Here is a 19,799-nt window from a genome sequence, read left to right as displayed (position 1 = left end):
ACCTAAACAACACGTCCCAGAACAAATCGAAAAAGTGGAATTGAAACCGGTTGTGAAAGTCAAACACGAGGATAAACCAGAAGAAATGGAAAAAGTTGAATTGAAACCGGTCGAAAGAGAAGAACCGGAGGAAGATAAAACACCTGACGATAAACGAAAACCGAAACAAAAGCGAAAGAGGCCTGGACTCAAGGATATTGAGTCACCCGATGACGTAGAACTAGAAAAGTATGAACCGTTCGAAAAAGACGATAAAGCTCCGGAACCAAAAGAAGACGTGAAAGTGCCCTGGCAACGTGGCAAGAAGCCAGATAAACCTGTTGAAGAAGACAAGAAACCGGAATGGACTATAACGAGGAAACCGAAAACAGAAAAACCGGAAGAAGATGTTGAATTTATGAAGGGAAAACGTCGTCCGAAACCGGAAGAAGAAAAAGAAACAGTACAATTAAAACCCTTCAAAAAAGATAAACCCGAAGACACCAAGAAAGATGATGATTCGAAACCAATTAAATTTACTCCAAAACCATTAGATGAAGGCGACAACGTAGATCTCTTGCCTTATGATCGAAAAGAACCAGAAGGCGAAAAACAAGACGAGAAAACCTTACCCTGGCGACGTGGTAAAAAGCCGCGCGAACCATCTGAAGATAAACCAGAAGAAATATCAAAAGAACCGGAAAAGCCTCATCAGGTAACATTGAAACCAGTCAAACGACCACAACCGAAAGAACACGTACCCGAACAAATCGAAAAAGTAGAATTGAAACCAGTTGTGAAAGTCAAACATGAAGATAAACCTGAAGAAATGGAAAAAGTTGAATTGAAACCTGTCGAAAGAGACGAACCGGAGGAAGATAAAACACCTGATGATAAACGAAAACCGAAACAAAAGCGAAAGAAACCAGAATTAAAGGATATTGAGTCACCCGATGACGTAGAACTAGAAAAGTATGAGCCATTCGAAAAAGACGATAAAGTTCCGGAACCAAAAGAAGAAACGAAATTACCTTGGCAACGTGGCAAGAAGCCAGATAAACCTGTTGAAGAAGATAAGAAACCGGAATGGACTATAACGAGGAAACCGAAACCAGAAAAACCGGAAGAAGATGTTGAATTCATGAAAGGTAAACGTCGTCCGAAACCAGAGGAAGAAAAAGAAACAGTACAATTAAAACCCTTCAAAAAAGATAAACCCGAAGACACAAAGAAAGACGATGATTCGAAACCAATTAAATTTACTCCAAAACCATTAGATGAAGGCGACAACGTAGATCTCTTGCCTTATGATCGGAAGGAACCAGAAGGCGAAAAACAAGACGAGAAAACCTTACCCTGGCGACGTGGTAAAAAGCCGCGCGAACCATCTGAAGATAAACCAGAAGAAATATCAAAAGAACCGGAAAAGCCTCATCAGGTAACATTGAAACCAGTCAAACGACCACAACCGAAAGAACACGTACCCGAACAAATCGAAAAAGTAGAATTGAAACCGGTTGTGAAAGTCAAACATGAAGATAAGCCAGAAGAAATGGAAAAAGTTGAATTGAAACCCGTTGAAAGAGACGAACCGGAGGAAGATAAAACACCTGACGATAAACGAAAACCTAAACAAAAGCGAAAGAAACCAGAATTAAAGGATATAGAGTCACCCGATGACGTAGAATTAGAAAAGTATGAGCCATTCGAAAAAGATGATAAAGTTCCGGAACCAAAAGAAGAGGTGAAAGTGCCCTGGCAACGTGGCAAGAAGCCCGAAAAACCTACAGAAGAAGATAAGAAACCGGAATGGACTATAACGAGGAAACCGAAAACAGAAAAACCGGAAGAAGATGTTGAATTTATGAAGGGAAAACGTCGTCCGAAACCGGAGGAGGAAAAAGAAACAGTACAATTAAAACCCTTCAAAAAAGATAAACCCGAAGACACCAAGAAAGATGATGATTCGAAACCGATTAAATTTAGGCCTAAACCTTCGGATGAACAACCTGAACAGGTTGTGTTGAAATCGATAAAGAGGCCTCAACCAAAGGAAGTCGCTCCTGAGGAAGTCGAAAAAGTTGAATTGAAACCAGTGAAGAAAATCAAGCCGGATGAAAAACCAAAATCCGATGAGATCATCAAGTCCTTCGTTCAAGACGTTGCGGATGAGGAGAAGATGGAATCCGAATCGATTGTCGTGGAACAAACGAAAAAAGTTATCAAAAAGATTTTAAAGAAACCTAAAGGGGAATTACCGACTCCGCCGAGGTTTATCGAAAGGTTACAACCCGTTGTAGTGAATCCTGGTAAACCTGCCGTTTTCGTTTGTAAAGTTGAGGGGCAACCTTTTCCAAACCTTTCTTGGTATCATAGTGAGGTTGAACTTTTCCCTTCGGAAAATTATGTCATGACTTTGGTTGATGATACTGCTACTCTTGAAATAATAAGACCTGAACCTCAACACGTTGGAATGTATTCTTGTAGAGCCTCGAATCCAGCGGGTGTAGCAACATCAACTGCTAATTTTATTATTTTAGGTACTCTTATTATGACGTCATTTTATCAATACTAATTTTTCCGTTTCTTTAGTATTTAAATTAATTTTTTTGTTTGTTGTTGTTTGTTATGTTTTGTTTGTTTTTATTTCTTTTTTTTTTTTAAACCTGACTAATTTTTTTATCAATTTGTGACATTTTTTTTACTCGTTATTATTAACAATCGTAAAATTTCACAGGTACTATTTAACGTCTATTTAAATATTTCTTTTTTGTTTGTTTTCGTCCTTTTTTTTTCGTTTTGTTTTTTTTTTTTTATTTATTTAAATGCATTACTCGTAATTTATAAACGTTAAAATTCATTGTAATTTTGGATTTCTTTCACGATTCGTAGAAAAACAAGAAAGTGGCATCGCTCCCCATTTCACCGAGCCGCTTAAACCCAAAGCTACGGATGAAGACAAACCTGTCACGCTCACGTTTACCGTCGAAGGAAAACCTATGCCTGAAGTTAAATGGTTTATCGACGAACGTGAGATAATCGAAGACGAAAGAAGAGAAATTAAATACGATAAGAAAACGGGTAAAGGATTCATGAAAATACACAAAGCGAAACTCGAAGATGAAGTTATTTACAGGTGCCAAGCTGTAAACAAATTCGGAAAAGCCGAATGCAGGTCTAACATAATAGTTAACAAGCGCACGAAAGAAAAGAAGGCACCCAAAATGAAACCGCCGAAAATAACGAAACCTTTGGAAGCTACTTTTGTTACGGTCGGAGACGAGACGATTCTCGACGTTGAATTCGACGGAACGCCGAAACCACAAATCAAATGGTTTAAAAACAACGTGGAAATAACGGAAAAAGAAAAAATAATCATTGAAGAAAATAAAACGATACATAAAATAAGAAAAGTTAAAAAACAAGATGGCGGAAAATACGAAGTTAAAGCTGTTAATCCGGTCGGAGAAGCTAAAACTTCGGCAACTCTTAGAGTTACCGATAGGAAAACATCCGAAGAAAAAGAAGTCAAACCACCGAGATTTATAAAAGCTTTGAAACCCCAATACGTTGCCGAAGGTGAAGTCGTCATTTTAGAAGCCACCGTCGAATCTTATCCAACGTGTTCATTCCAGTGGTACCAACGATCGACTCCAATTAAAGTAAGGAAAAACTAAAAAAAAAGGAAAAAAATTTTTTTTTTTTTTTTTAAATTTAAAAAATTTTATTTTATTAAAAATTTTTATAAAAATTAAAAATTTCAGTCATCTCCGGAATATCGAATCGTCGAAGAACCCAATCGTAGCGTTTTGATAATAAAACAATCGAAACCGGAAGACGTAGGTGACTACACGTGTCGAGCGGAAAATGTCGTCGGTTCCGTCACGAGTACGGCAACACTTTCCATCGTCGAAGAAATCGAATGGGAAGAAGTAACCGAATTTAAATCACCTTATTTCGTCGAACCCATAACGAGTCAACGTGTCATGGACGGTGAAAAAGTATTATTCACCTGTCAGGTAGAGGGTAAACCGATACCTCACGTTGAATGGTACCACAACAACACTCCGATTCACGAATCCAAGGAAACGACAATTTTCCAAGACACGGAAGGTGTTTGTTATTTGGCCATGAATGAAGTTTTTCCCGAAGATGCTGGAGAATACACTTGCACGGCTGTTAATAAATTAGGTGAAGCGGTTTGTTCGGCATCGCTGGTTGTCGAAGGTACGTAAACTAAAAATAAAAAACATGTTTTTAACGTCACCCCCAAACAATTTATAATAATAATGATGATAATATTGTTTTTTTAGCTTACGAATACGTACCTGATTCTGAAATCGCTTCTGTTTTGGTAACCATGCAAAGTGGATCAGAAGAAGATTTACTCGAGGAAAAAGTTAGTAATAGACTTCATAAATTACTCGTTGGAGACATTTTTTCATTATTATTATCTTTAACGATTATTATTATTATTATTATTATAACAGGAAGAAATTTTCGAAGAAAACAGTCCTCAGTTCATTGAGGAATTAGATGAAAAAATAATTCTTCAAGTCGGAGAACAAAAAAGGCTCAAAGTTAAAGTGAACGGTAAGCCCAAACCTAAAATATCTTGGCTCAAAGACGGCGTGCAAATAGAACCGTCGCCGGAATTCATCGTGGAAGAATACGAAGATGGAACTTCGATACTCACGATAACGGAAGTGTATCCAGACGATATCGGAGAGGTAACGGTTGTCGCCGAGAATCCACTTGGCGTCGCCACTATATCAACAGTCCTGGAAGTAGAAGGTATGCTAAATAAATAAATAAAAATTTGAAAATGCAACAAAACATTTCAGGTTTTTTCTTTTAATCGAGAATATTTTTTTTTTATAAACTTTTTAGATGAACTAGACGAAATGAAAAAGCCGAAACAAAGAGTTGCGAAAAAAGTTGAAGAACGAAAAGTTTTACACAAAGGTAAAAAAATAAATTCGAATGACGATTTGTTTACAATGAGTTTGATGAATGCTAACAAGTTTGAAGTTTTTAAAACTAACAACCAAAACGCTCGTAAATTTTCCGAAAAAATTTTCTTTGGAAATGATCCGACGGAATCGAACGACGACGGTCGTACGTATCATCACGCGCCTAAATTAGGCTCGATTAACGACTCCAGGAAAATTTTTGAAAAATTTCAATCCGATGCAACAACCGCCCACGGCCAAAAAGTCAATTTAAAAAGTTTGTTCGAAGAATCGAAAAATACCCGAGAACCCAAACAACAAGAAAAGTCGCCGGAGACCATCGTCAATTCGGATGAATCATCAAATTCCGAATTTGAATTTTTAGAAGCCGAATGCGAGATGAGTGACGACGTCGACGTCGGCGAAAACGACGACAATGTCGACGATGACGACGACGACGACGAAAGAGAATTATTCATTAACGACGGAAACGAGAAAAATTATTACATTTTAACTCCGATACAGGAAAACAGCGAACCGAGTTCATACGACACTCATTATTGTAACAACGATGAAAGCGACGGAAACGGTCATCATCATCCTGATGACGATGATGATGGATACATGATGATGACGTCATCATTATACGCGGTTTCGGCCGTTCGAGAAGACGAAGATCCTTTGACGAAAAGTCAAACATTTCCAAGGTCTAGGATTCCCGCAGCAGCGAGACGTCATCGTTTAAGACACGATTACGAGGATTCCGGTTTGTATCCTTTCGAACCGAGGATATTAGATCCTTCGGGTTTTCATCAGTTGCACGCAGCCGACAGTCAGGAAGAATTACAAGAATTTTTATTACTCGAAAGCGAATGCATGGACGATGAGAGGCAAGGTTTAGCTTCCGCTTTTATACCTTCCGATTCGAAAGGTTCAACGCGTTGTAAAAGTAAAAGTAGATTTTCAAAAGGTAAATTTTCCTTTTTTTCTTTTTCTTTTTTTTCATTTCCACTGCATGTTTCGCCTTAAGTCTTTTTCTGTACGTGCCTTTCTTTTTTTTTCAATATGGCGGTAATAGTAGTAGTAGTAGTTTATTTGAAAACGACTTAAGGTTTTTTTCTTTTATTTTTTAATTGATATTTTATTAATTTTGGCATGTTTGAATTTTTTTTTTTTTATGATAGTGAAATGATTTGTTGTTGTTGTTGCTAACCTCTACCTCTTCATACATATTCGTCCAATAAATAAGAAAATTTTTAATTAGAATATAAAAGGTAAATTCATTCTTATTGTATCTTTCTTTTATTATTATTATTTATTTATTTATTTAATTTGTCTTGTAATCGAACTGATTTTTTTTTTTAACTCTTCGATTGGCCTTTCTTTTTTTTTTTTTAGCCAAACAAACAGCGCCGAAATTCATCGAAAACATTGTAAACAAAGAAACCGTTGAGGGAGAAAAAGTTGAATTCGTTTGCACGTACGAGGGAACTCCGACTCCCGACATAAAATGGTACAAAAACGATAAACTACTGACAAACACGAAAGACGTTAAAATAGATTACAATAAGCAGAAGACGACTTGCGTCATAGAAGAAGTTAAAAAAGATGACGAAGGTACTTACATTTGCAAAGCGACGAGCGACAAAGGTTTGGCCGTGACCAAAGCTAAACTCACCGTCAAAGGTAAAAAACGATGGAAATGATGTTGTTGTTATTGTTTTTCCTTTTAATATCGTGATTATAATAATGGTAATTATTATTATTATTATTATTATTTCAATTAAAGAACCAAAGAAAAAGGATAAAAAAGATGACGAAGAAGAAATCGAAGAAGAAACGATCATAACAAAAACGATTAAAAAAATGAAAAAACCAAAGTAAGTAATGAAAACAAAAAAAGTTTTAAATCAACGTAAAATTAAAATAAAATTTTATGATTATGATTTTTCCCGCAGAAAAGCGGAAGAAAAAGAAGACAAACCGGAAGAAGAAACGACGGAAGAATTCGTTGAAAAATTAAAACCCGTCAAAGCGAAACCGAGATTTGACGTTGCCGAACCTTTGGAAACTTCGGCCGTTGCGTCGATGAAAAAAATGGATAAAAAAGAAGAAGAGGTGAAAGAAGAAAAAGCGGAAAAAGTTTTACCCGTTCGTGAACCCGTCACGATTTCCGAAACTCAACCGGTCGAAGAAGTCAAAGACGTGACTCGAAAGAGTAAAACACCTAAAAAAGCCAAAGAATTGACGGAAGAAGAAAAAACGAGGGAAAAAGTCACGACGACGAAAACTCTAACGCGAATACTGAGAGAAGCGACGGAATCGACGGAAGTCGAAGATGTTTTACAAACCGTAAAAGCGAAAGAATTCGGTCCGGGTGAAAAACCACTTAAAGAATTGGCACAAATCGGTTTCATGGTTAAAAAAGGAGTGTCCGTAAGCGAAATACAAGAACTTTACAATTTGGAAAAATTTCCAGAGTTGAGAAAACCCGAATCCCAATCCGCGCTGGTACAAGTCGTCGAAAGAAAAGGTCACAGTCCGATAATAACGGAAGTTTTAACGCAGGAAACGGCGATCGACGAAACGACCGCATCCACGATCGGTTTCAAAGCTTTCATGAGAATGATCGAATTGAATTATGCGACGGTCGAAGAAGTTTTAACGAATTTGGCTCCGGAAGATTTCAAACCTGAATCGTGGACTTTCACGAGAGCCATACAAGTAAATTTTTTCTCTCTCTCTCTCTCTTATTCCCTTTTTCCGTTAAAATGATTTGGGTTTTCCGTGATAATAAAAATTATTTTTTTTTTTTTAATGCAGACGACGACATCTAACGAAGTTCGAGAAACAGCGGAATTGATAAGGAGAGAAATTCAAGGTACGTACAAAAGTCAAAAACCTTATCATCACTTGGAGCATGACAATAAATTCCCAGTTTAAAAAAAATTTCGATTTCGTTTTATTAGAGAAAAAAAAAAAAAAAAAAAAAAAAAAAAAAAAATTATTTTCAGGTACACGGCTCGTTGATAATACGATTGATTGGCTTCCGGATCGCTTTACAAAAATTACCGTGTTTCATTTCACAATGCTTTTGCTGTATTTTTTTGTGTCGCAAGTTTGCGTTCGAACTAAACCGACAACAACCTTTGATACCATTTAAATGTTTTTTTAATTTTTTTTTGTGTTGATAATCTCATCATCATTATTATCATTATTATCATTACCTTTTTAACTCCATTTTTTTTTTTTTTACCCTTTTTTTTATGTATACAAATACGATGTACATAATTTTTTTTTTTTTTGTTTTGTTTTTATTTAATAAAAGTTTGTAAAATTATTATTATTATTGTTATTATTATCATGTTTTTTTTAAAATGCTACTTAACAATGAGTGTAATGCTTATTAAGGTTTTATTACTATTGTTATTTTTTTAATTAATATGTATTTATATAAAATTGACGTCATCGCAAAACTTCGACGTAATAGATCGAATGGTAAACAATCATCACGAGGGGTAAGCATTAATATTATTATTATCATTTATATTTTTATTACGTCATACAATTAAAAAGAAAAAAAAATGGTTGAGTAATAAATGTTTGTTTGAGTGGTGACATTTTGGAAAAAATAAAAAATAATTTTTTTAATTTTATTACTTCACAGAGAGTAAGAGAACCGTGAGTCAGAAAAAGACGAGAGAAATCGAAGAAAGCGAAAAAGGTTTGAATTTTTTCCTTTTGTATTTATAAGAAAAGGATTTACGATTAAATTTGGGTTAAAAAAAAAAAAAAAAATTATTTATTTTTTTTCATTGCAGAAATGATTGAAGTAGACGAGACAAAGAAGGGACTTTTAGCGATACGTAAAACAGATAAGAAAAAACCGATAAGAGAAGTGAAGGAAGAAGAAGAAATCGAGTACGAAATTGAATACGAAGAAGGAAAGAAAAAGAAAATTAAAAAAGTTATCAAAGCGAAAAAACCGGATTTGGATGAGGAATTAATTGAAGAGGATACATTTGAAGAATTCAAACCGGAAAAACAAATACTTTTGAAAAGTTTACCCGTTATAAGTGCTCATTTCACGTCCGAAGCCGTTTCCGTTGAGCAACCGACGGAAATTGAAACTCACGTCGATAAAGAGCAAAAAATAAAAGTTACGCTGTTGCCGCACTCTGCAATTTTGAACGAAGAAGTTAGATTTGAAGAAGATGAACAAGATTTCACGGGTAAATTTAAACCGGAAACGTTTAACGTCATGAGCAAAATGGACACGATGGAATCGATCGAAGTAACAGAACAACAAATTCAAATGAGATCGGAACAATTCGATTCGAAATTTGTTCCTCAAACATTCGAAGCGACTAAAACGATGACTCCCAGCGAAGGAGTTTTGGTGAGTGAAGTTATGACAAACGACGAAGTCATCGAAACAACACGAGCCGAGGTAAAGAAGAATCAAGCGAAAGTTACCTTGCTCCCGAAGGAAGCTACGGTTATAACAGAAACTGAAACTTCATTGAAAGAAGAAACTTTCGCGCCGAGCGATGCTCCGAAAACAAGTCAAGCGGAAAAGAAAATGATCACTCAAGAAGGAGTCACGATAACGGAAGTTCAAGAAGTGGAAAGCGAGAAAAATTTCGAAGGAAAATTCAAACCGACGCCGGTAAAATCCAATTTGGAATTTTTACCCAAAGAATCAATAACCGTGAGTGAAACGATACCTGAAACGAAAACGGAAAAATACCTTCCGGAACAATTCGTAGCGACCGAGGTTGCAACCAAAGGCGTAAGAGCTCACTTCCAAATAACAACGCAAGAAATGAATCTACCGGAAACGGAAGGCGAATACGTTCCGGGTCGACTCCCACCATCTCAAACGGCAGATTTAGAATTTATAACAAAAGGTCCTTTGATCGTTACGACAACCGTTCTCGAAGAAAAGGAAAAACCATTTGCTACGGATAAATCACCAGAAACTTATTCGGCCACTCCAGAACTGACTCCTTTGGAAGGAGTTAAAGTGACATCCGTGAAACCAGCCGATAAAGAATCAACCTTGATCATTGAAAGTCCCGAAGAGAAAACGGCTGACGTTGAATACCTGGAGAAAAAATCACTGGTCACTCAAATAACGACAAGTACGGAAAAAGAAGGTATTTTCGTACCTGGTCAAAAACTCGAAGGAAAAAAAGCCGACTCTACGATAACTTGTTTAGAAACGTCGAATATTTTGGAGACCGTGGTTCAAGAAAAGGAATCGGATTTCGTCAAGCCTAAAACGGTGACGCCCGTCATTGCTGAAAAAACAATTCGACCCGGAACTGAATTACAAGTTTCCGAAATTGTTACCGGTGATGCCATTTCCGATTTTACTGACGTTCTCAAATATCGAACCGAAACCGCCGTTAAAAATTTCGAAACGAAAGAAACGGCACAACAGACAATAACAACTGTACAAGAAAAAGAAAAAGAAATGATGACATCTTTAAAAATGGATTTCGAAACCGTCGAAGAATCGTTCAACGTTCAACAAAGCGTCATCGTTCAAGAATTAAACGTCGGAGAATCGGAAGGAATCGTTAGCGTCGCAGAATTTCCCGATAAGCATAACATAAAATTCACTCCGACTCATCCCCTTCAATCGTTGGCCATCGAAGAAACTTTAGTCCACGGCGAAACGAAAACATTAACGAAGGAACAACCTAAAGGCATAAAAGCGAATTTGGAACAGGACGCACTTCAGGAAACGCAAATACAAGAAATCGTAACCGGCGAAGAATTAGGTCGATACGATAAAGATTTCAAACCAGATAGAAAAGTTGCGGAAATTTTACTTTCGGAAGAGAAACAAGTGACCGTGACGGAAGTTATCGCTCCTGAAAAAGAAGGAATTTACGAGAAATTGGAAGGTCCTGAAAAACATAAAATCAAACCTACTCCGACTCATCCTCATCAACCGTTGGCCGTGGAAGAAACTTTGATTCAAGGCGAAACTAAAGTTTTATCTAAAGAAAAACCTCAAACGTTATCGGCAAATGTAGAACAAGATGTCCTTCAGGAAACGCTCATACAAGAAGTCATCGTAGGAGAAGGATTAGGACAATACAGCAAAGACTTCAAGCCGGATACTAAAAAAGCCAACGTTGAACTATCCGAAGACAAATCATTAATCGTAACCGAAATGATACTGTCGGAGAAAGAGGGAGTTTGCGACAAAGCTTTTGAAATCGATAAGAAACACGCGAATTTCGATATCTCGCCTCAAACCGTCGCCATATCTTCATCCATACACGTGGAATCTTCGGTAGGAGAATTTCATAAAGAAAAACTTAACACGGAAACGGCTCACACCCAACAATCGTCGGTGGAGGGATTGATGATTACTCTAATGCAACCCGTTGAAACCGAAGGAAACTACGTAACGGAAATAAAACCGGATATGAAGAAAGTCAGCGTTGAAATCACCGAAGGGAAAAAAGGTATTTCCGTCACTCAAATCATTTCTCAAGACAAAGAATCTCCTTACGAAGGTTTTAAACCGCAAGAATATCAAGCCGGCATGGATATTTCACCGCAAGTGGCATCTGTTATAAGTGAAACTAAATCGGAAGTATCATTAGGAAATATCGATTATCAAACGCCGAGTACCGCCCATGCAAAACCCGATCACGAGCTTTTCACAGAATTAACGGTAACGGAATCCATGGTGGCCGAAACTGAACAGAAATTGATTAAAGGAGAAACTAAAGATTTCAAAAAAGCTCAATTGACGTTACTCGAAGAGCAAGGAGTGTTTGTAACCGAAGTCGTGCCAGAACAAAAAGAACATGCTTTGATTAAAGAAGAAAAACCAACTGAGAAAACGGCTCAATTGGAAATACTAGAACAATCCGTTGCTTTGAAAGAAGAAATTGTAACGACAGACAATGTAGACAGTTTTAAGAGAACGTCTCCGACAAAAGAAAAAGCCTTACCAAAACAAGAAGGTTTGGAATGTGCTATATCGCAAATCGAAGCTCCGGCTGAATCGGAAGGTGTTTACGTCGGCGATTTGAAACCTGATAAAAAACGAGCGGAGACGGAATACGAAGAAGCCAAGCAGAGTTTATTCGTCACCGAAGTCACTTTACAAGATAAAGAAAAACAACTTGTCACGGAAGAGAAACCCGATTACCAGAAAGTTATCTTGGATGTGATAAGTAGAGAAGTGGCCGAAACCGGTGAAATCAAAGTTGAGACATCGTTGGCCGAAATGGACGAAGAAAAACCAACATTACAAAAAGCTAAGCCTCAACAAACGTTACAAGAATCGCTTATACTGTCAGAAACTGCACCGGGAGAAAAAGAAGGCGAATTGTTGCCGCTCACCAAACCGGAAGAAAAAAGTGCAAATTGGGAAATCGACGAAAAAACCGGTTTATCCGTGTCAGAAGTTATTGTTCAAGATAAAGAAAAAGATGAATTCGTGGGTAAAGAAAAGCAGAAACTTCTCGCCGCCGACACGAGTTTTGTCGAAGGTGTCAGCATAACAGTATCGGAAGTTATCGTTCAACAAAAAGAAGACGTTTTCCAAGAGAGAGAAAAAATGTTCGAAACGAAAACGGCAAGCAAAGAAATAATCAGTCAAACTTCTCTCAACAGAGGCGAAGTCCTAACACTCGAATCAATCGAAAACCTAAAACAAATAAAACCCGTCGAAAGCAAAGCATTATTGGAACAAGATGTAATACAAGAACTGGTCGTGTCGCAAAACATAGTTCAAGAAAGCGAAGAATTTTTCGAAGAAAAATTCGCTCCGAAAACATCGACGGCCGAAATCCAAGTCGAAGAAAGTAAAGGTTTGGTTATAACGGAAATAACACCTGAACAAATCGGAAACGAGGAGTACGAGAAATCGTTGCCGGAGAAAAAGAAAGGAAGAGTTACGTTTGATGAAAATATTAATCTCACGGTGTCAGAAATTGAAGTGCAAGAATCGGAGGGTGAGTATACATCTGCCACAAAACCACTGACACACCAAAGTAAAATAAATTTTGAACAATTAAGCGCAGTTCAAAACACTGAAATAACAACAAACGATGTTCTCGATCGATTTTCACAAGACAAGATTGATGAACAACACGCAGTTAAAACATTACTATCAACAACAACATTTGCACCACTAATATCAGAAACCACACTGGCAGAAACAGAGGGCACAATTGAAAAACAAATACTCCCCTCGACAAAATCTGCTAAATCAGACGTAACAGATGTAAATACGATAGCAACAATACAAGAAATAACCACAAATATATGCGAAAAACCATTTGATACAGTTAAATATGATACTAAAAAAGCCGTAATAGAATACGTTGAAACAAACAAAGCTCCTGTCACACAAGAAACAACAACTTCCGAAACACTCGGACAATTTAAAGAAAACAAACTCACAACACACGCAGCCAATACCGAGTACGATGTTCTATCCGAGTTGACGGTGTCTTCAACTCAGATACTCGAGCAAGTAACGGATACGACAAAATTAGAAAAAATCTCAGACCACAAAATTATACCCAAAGATAATATTGCCCCTCGTAAAGCTCCGATGCAAGAAGAAATTTTCTTCGACGAAGATGTTTCCACATTAAAACAACCGGAAAAAGGTAAATCGACAAACGTGAGTAACGTTACCGTCGAAGGAAGAGAAGTCCCGGTGATTGAAGAAGCACAAATTGAACAAAGCACGATCGATTTGGAAATATCCGAACAATTGAAACAATCGCAGGCTAACATAGACGTGATTACGAGAGAAGCAGCATTAACATTAGTTTCGGAAAGTGAACAAACGGTTGCAAAATTAGAATTAGAAAAATTAGCAGAACTCTCGAAAGCGACAACTCAATTCGTGTCTAACATAGTCGCTCTCAACACGGAACAAGTGACGCAGGAAACGTCGAAAGAATTCGCTGTGACTAGCAAAGAACAACATAGCGCATACCCGGAAATCATACCTTTGGAAGCTAAATCCGTTCTCAATGTGATATCAAACGAGAAAGAAGACGTTTTCGACGAGAAGAAAAAACCGGAAAAAAGACAGGCAAACGTTGAAGTCGTACCGTTGAAATCCAAAACCGTAGAGGAACATTTGACTAATCAAGACGTTGAAGAATTGAGCACTAAAAAACCAAAAGATACAAAAGCGGAAGTTAAAATCTCCGGTGAATTTACCGCGATCACGAAAGAAACGGTCGAAGTCGACGAAAAAGAAAATTTTTTCGATAAGAAGAAAACACCGGAAAAAAGAAAAGCAAACGTGGAAGTGATACCGTTGAAATCCAAAACCATACAGGAACATTTGACCAATCAAGATGTCGAAGAATTCACGACCGATAAACCGAAAGACAAAAAAGCAGATGTTTCTTTATACGGTGAACTCGCCGCCATCACCAAAGAAACGGTCGAAGTTGATGAAAAAGAAGACGTTTTCGATAGAAAGAAAAAACCGGAAATGCGACAAGCCAACGTCGACGTTGTCCTTCTCAAATCGAAAACCGTGCAAGAGCATTTGACAAATCAAGATGTTGAAGAATTTAAAACGGTCAAATTTGAAAACACTCAAGCGGAAGTCACTCTTTCCGGTGAATATTCAGCACTCATTAAAGAAACAATACAAGCTGACGAAAAAGAGGATGTTTTCGACAAAAAGAAAGGACCGGAAAAAAGAAAAGCGAACGTTGAAATCGTCGCTCTTAAATCTAAAACCGTTCAAGAACATTTAACCTCTCAGGAATTAGAAGAATTCAAAACGGAAAAACCGGACGATAAAAAAGCGGAAATGACACTGTCCGGAGAATTATCTGCAGTTACCAAAGAAACGGTTCAAGTAGACGAAAAAGAAGATGCTTTTGATAAGCGAAAAATACCCGAAGGAAAAAAAGCGAGCGTAGAAGTCGTGGCATTAAAATCGAAAACCGTTCAAGAAAATATATCTTCTCAAAACGTTGAAGAATTTACTACGGAAAGATTTGAAAACAAAACGGTTGACGTCACGCTGTCGGGTGAATTGACGGCGGTCACCGAAGAAATGGTACAAGCCAGCGAAAAAGAGGATGTCTTTGATGGAAAGAAAACTCCCGAAAAACGCACAGCTTCCGTTGATGTCGTATCTCTGAAATCTAAAACCGTCGAGGAACATTTAACTAACGAAGATGTAAAAGAATTTAAAACTAAAAAGTTTGAAGACTCGAAAGCTCAAATGACCATTTCCGGAGAATTAACGGCGGTGTCCAAAGAAGCCATTCAACCGGAAGAAAAAGAAGATATTTTCGATAAGAAGAAAGTTCCAGAATCGAAAAAAGCAAATATTGAAGTTGTACCGTTAAAATCTACAACCGTAGAAGAACATTTAACAACGCAAGACATTGGAGAATTAAAAACTAAAAAGCCGGAAGACACAACAGCGGAAGTCACCATTTCTGAATTGACGGCTATAACAAAACAAACGGTTACGGTTGAAGAAAAAGAAGATGTTTTCGACGAAAAGAAAAGGCCGGAACAACGAAAAGCTAATGTAGATTTCGTACCTCTGAAATCTAAGACCGTACAGGAACATTTGACCTCTCAAGATGTTGAAGAATTGAAAACTAAAAAACCAGAGGATACAACAGCGGAAGTTACTCTCTACGGTGAATATACCGCCGTAACAAAAGAAACTGTACAAGTCGACGAGAAAGAAAACGTTTTCGATCAAAAGAAAACACCCGAACAGCGTAAAGCCAACGTCGAAGTCGTACCATTGAAATCTAAAACAATACAAGAACATTTATCTTCTCAGAATGTAGGAGAATTAAAAACTGAAAAACCCGAGGATACGACAGCGGAAGTAACATTGTACGGTGAGCTCACCGCAGTGACCAAAGAAACGGTAACGGTCGAAGAAAAGGAAGATATTTTCGATAAGAAGAAAACACCCGATCAACGTAGAGCCAATGTTGACGTTGTACCATTAAAATCTAAATCCGTTCAGGAACATTTGACTAATGAAGATGTCGCAGAATTGAAAACTAAAAAACCCGAAGACACAACAGCGGAAATTACGATTTCCGAATTGACGGCTTTAACGAAACAAACAGTACAACCGGATGAAAAAGAAGACGTCTTTGATAAAAAGAAAGTTCCCGAAGAGAAGAAGGCAAACGTTGAAGTTGTACCTCTCAAGTCTAAAACCGTACAAGAACATTTGACCTCTCAAGATGTTGAAGAATTTAAAACGACAAAAGCTGTCGATTCCAAAGCTGATGTTACTCTCACAAGCGAGTTGATTACCGTTATTAAGGAAACGATTCAAACGGATGAAAAAGAAGATATTTTCGATAAGAAAAAAGGACCCGAAACCCGAAAGGCGAACGTCGATTTCGTATCACTAAAATCGAAAACGATTCAAGAACATTTAACTAGTGAAAATTTTGAGGAATTGAAAACTAAAAAACCTGAAGACACGACAGCGGAAGTCACGATAACCGAAATGACAGCCGTTACAAAACAAACGGTACAACCCGATGAAAAGGAAGACGTTTTCGACGAGAAGAAAACTCCCGAACAGCGTAAAGCTAATGTTGATGTTGTGCCTTTGAAATCAAAAACCGTTCAGGAACATTTAACGTCGCAGGACGTGCAGGAATTCAAAACAACAAAACCGGATGATACAACAGCGGAAGTCACACTTTACGGTGAATTTACAGCTGTCACAAAGGAGACAATACAAGTCGAAGAAAAAGAAAATATTTTCAGCGAAAAGAAAGCTCCGGAAACGAAAAAGGCAAACGTGGAAATTGTACCTTTGAAATCTAAAACCGTTCAAGAACATTTATCATCTCAGAATTTAGGAGAGTTGAAAACAGAGAAGCCGGAAGATACTACTGCGGAAGTTACAATTTCGGAATTTACGGCCTTAACAAAACAAACGATACAACCGGATGAAAAAGAAGATGTCTTTGATAAAAAGAAAGTTCCCGAACAGAAAAAAGCAAACGTTGAAGTTGTACCTCTCAAGTCTAAAACCGTTCAAGAACATTTGACTTCTCAAGATGTCGAAGAATTGAAAACTAAAAAACCGGAAGATACGACAGCGGAAATAACGATTTCCGAATTGACAGCCGTTACAAAACAAACGGTGCAACCGGATGAAAAGGAGGACGTTTTCGACAAGAAGAAAACTCCCGAACAACGTAAAGCTAATGTTGATGTTGTGCCTTTGAAATCAAAAACCGTTCAGGAACATTTAACAACTCAAGACGTTGAAGAATTGAAAACTAAAAAGCCGGAGGACACAACAGCGGAAGTTACATTATACGGCGAGTTTACCGCTATAACTAAGGAAACAATTCAACCGGACGAGAAAGAAGATGTCTTTGATAAGAAAAAAGCTCCCGAAAAGCTCACAGCTTCTGTTGACGTCGTGTCTCTAAAATCTAAAACCGTTGAAGAACGTTTAACACACGAGGATGTGAAAGAATTTAAAACTGTAAAGCAAGAAGATACAAAAGCTGAAATGACTATTTCCGGAGAATTAACTGCAGTGTCTAAAGAAGCGATACAGCCGGATGAAAAAGAGGACGTCTTTGATAAAAAGAAAGTACCAGAATCGAAAAAAGCAAATGTTGACGTTGTGCCATTAAAATCTAAATCCGTTCAAGAACATTTAACTAATGAAGATGTCGGAGAATTAAAAACTGAAAAACCGGAAGACACAACAGCGGAAGTCACCATTTCTGAATTGACGGCTATAACAAAACAAACGGTTACGGTTGAAGAAAAAGAAGATGTTTTCGACAAAAAGAAAAGGCCGGAACAACGAAAAGCTAATGTAGATTTCGTACCTCTGAAATCTAAGACCGTACAGGAACATTTGACCTCTCAAGATGTTGAAGAATTGAAAACTAAAAAACCGGAAGATACGACAGCGGAAGTCACCATTTCGGAATTGACAGCTGTCACGAAACAAACGGTTACGGTTGAAGAAAAAGAGGAAATTCTCGATAAGACTAAAGCACCGGAAAAACGGAAAGCAAGTGTGGACATTATACCATTGAAATCGAAGACGATTCAAGAGCATTTAACCTCTGAAAACTTTGAAGAATTGAAAACTAAAAAACCGGAAGACACGACAGCGGAAGTCACGATAACCGAATTAACAGCTGTAACAAAACAAACGGTACAACCCGATGAAAAGGAAAATGTATTTGATAAGAAAAAAGCACCTGAAAAGCAAAAGGCTAACGTGGACGTGGTACCTCTCAAATCTAAATCTATACAAGAACATTTAACTACCGAAGACGTGGAAGAACTGAAAAGTAAAAAACCGGAAAATGTCACGGCGGAAATAACATTATCCGAACTTACAGCTGTCACTAAGGAAACGGTTCAACCCGATGAAAAGGAAAATATTTTCGACAAAAAGAAAGTTCCAGAAAAGAAAAAGGCAAATGTTGAAGTCGTACCTCTTAAGTCTAAAACCGTTCAAGAACATTTAACGACTCAAGACGTGGAAGAATTTGAGACGGAAAAACCGGAGGATAAAAAAGCGGAAATGACTTTCACTCGCGAATTAACCGCAATCACGAAAGAAACTTTACAAGTGGATGAAAAGGAAAAACCTTTGGATAAGAAAAAATTACCGGAAATGCGTAAAGCTAGCGTTGACATTGTACCTTTACAATCGAAAACCGTTCAGGAACATTTAACGTCTCAAGACGTGGAAGACTTAAAACCCGAAAAACCGGAAGACACAAAAGCAGACGTTTCAATATCCGAATTAACAGCCGTAACAAAACAAACAGTCCAACCCGATGAAAAGGAAGACGTTTTCGACAAGAAGAAAACGCCCGAGAAACGAAAAGCGAGCGTTGACGTAATCACTCACAAATCAAAAACCGTCGAAGAACAATTAACAACACAAGATTTACAAGAATTGAAAACTAAAAAGCCGGATGACACAACAGCGGAAGTCACAATTTCCGAACTCACAGCCGTTACAAGACACACGATACAACCCGATGAAAAAGAGGACGTTTTCGACGAGAAGAAAACGCCCGAAAAACGCAAAGCGAGCATCGACGTCATAACACTTAAATCAAAAACCGTCGAAGAACGGTTAACAACACAAGATGTACAAGAATTAAAAACTAAAAAACCCGAAGACACGACAGCGGAAGTCACAATTTCCGAATTCACGGCTCTAACAAAACAAACGATACAACCCGACGAAAGGGAAGACGTTCTCGACGAAAAGAAAACACCCGAGAAACGCAGAGCCAGCATCGACGTCATAACACTCAAATCCAAAACAATACAAGAGCACGTCATCACGGAGGGAGTTAAAGAATTCAAAAGTGACGTCATAACGGATGACGACACGAAAGCGGATGTCATGACAGTTTTTACAGATTTAAAAGTTCCAAGCACAGACACAATTGAATCATATCAAACAACTAAAAAAATAACTCAAAAGAAACCGGCAGAGCATAAGGGTCTACCCGAATCGATACCCTTCGAAGATGTTTTCGTTAACGAAACCGAAGGAGTCACGGATTTCCTACAAGGTCAGTTATCCATACATGATTTTTTTCGCGATCCCCAAACTCACATGTTTATCCTATTCGTCGATAGTTAACAGTAGTAACAACAGCAACAACAGAAATAACTAACTAAACTCTCCCTGGAATCTTTAAATGTACCTTTTTTTTTTTGTTCGCCTTCGTCTTCGTGATTAGATTTTTTGTCGCGCAGCATTAAAACGCCGTTGAAACCGTTGTAATCACCGCCTTCCTTAAATTAACACGTACATACAGGTAGTGTGCTGCCGGGCTTACATTGCATTCC

At 37.7% G+C, this 19,799-nt stretch overlaps 2 protein-coding genes across 2 annotated transcripts in view; both read left to right on the top strand.

Moving 5' to 3' along the window:
• Positions 1-8,094, top strand: part of Phum_PHUM540980 (novex-3, putative) — a gene marked incomplete at both ends in the record, with an annotated part of 11,698 nt that extends 3,604 nt beyond the window's left edge. Inside the window, 11 exons of the mRNA XM_002431648.1 lie at positions 71-2,519; positions 2,872-3,641; positions 3,744-4,206; positions 4,293-4,405; positions 4,470-4,773; positions 4,870-4,944; positions 6,330-6,617; positions 6,745-6,811; positions 6,890-7,655; positions 7,755-7,812; positions 7,946-8,094. Of these exons, the coding sequence (XP_002431693.1) occupies positions 71-2,519; positions 2,872-3,641; positions 3,744-4,206; positions 4,293-4,405; positions 4,470-4,773; positions 4,870-4,944; positions 6,330-6,617; positions 6,745-6,811; positions 6,890-7,655; positions 7,755-7,812; positions 7,946-8,094 (5,502 nt within the window). The remainder of the gene's footprint in view (positions 1-70; positions 2,520-2,871; positions 3,642-3,743; positions 4,207-4,292; positions 4,406-4,469; positions 4,774-4,869; positions 4,945-6,329; positions 6,618-6,744; positions 6,812-6,889; positions 7,656-7,754; positions 7,813-7,945) is intronic.
• A 660-nt stretch (positions 8,095-8,754) lies between these two features.
• Positions 8,755-19,799, top strand: part of Phum_PHUM540970 (Titin, putative) — a gene marked incomplete at both ends in the record, with an annotated part of 35,358 nt that continues 24,313 nt past the window's right edge. Inside the window, one exon of the mRNA XM_002431647.1 lies at positions 8,755-19,585. Coding sequence (XP_002431692.1) covers positions 8,755-19,585 — 10,831 coding nt within the window. The remainder of the gene's footprint in view (positions 19,586-19,799) is intronic.

This window comes from Pediculus humanus, genomic scaffold (genome assembly GCF_000006295.1).
Source record: "Pediculus humanus corporis 1103172108290 genomic scaffold, whole genome shotgun sequence".
NCBI lineage: Eukaryota > Metazoa > Arthropoda > Insecta > Psocodea > Pediculidae > Pediculus > Pediculus humanus.
The sequence above is the reverse complement of the archived record's forward strand: the minus strand, read 5'-3'. Positions and strand labels throughout refer to the sequence as shown.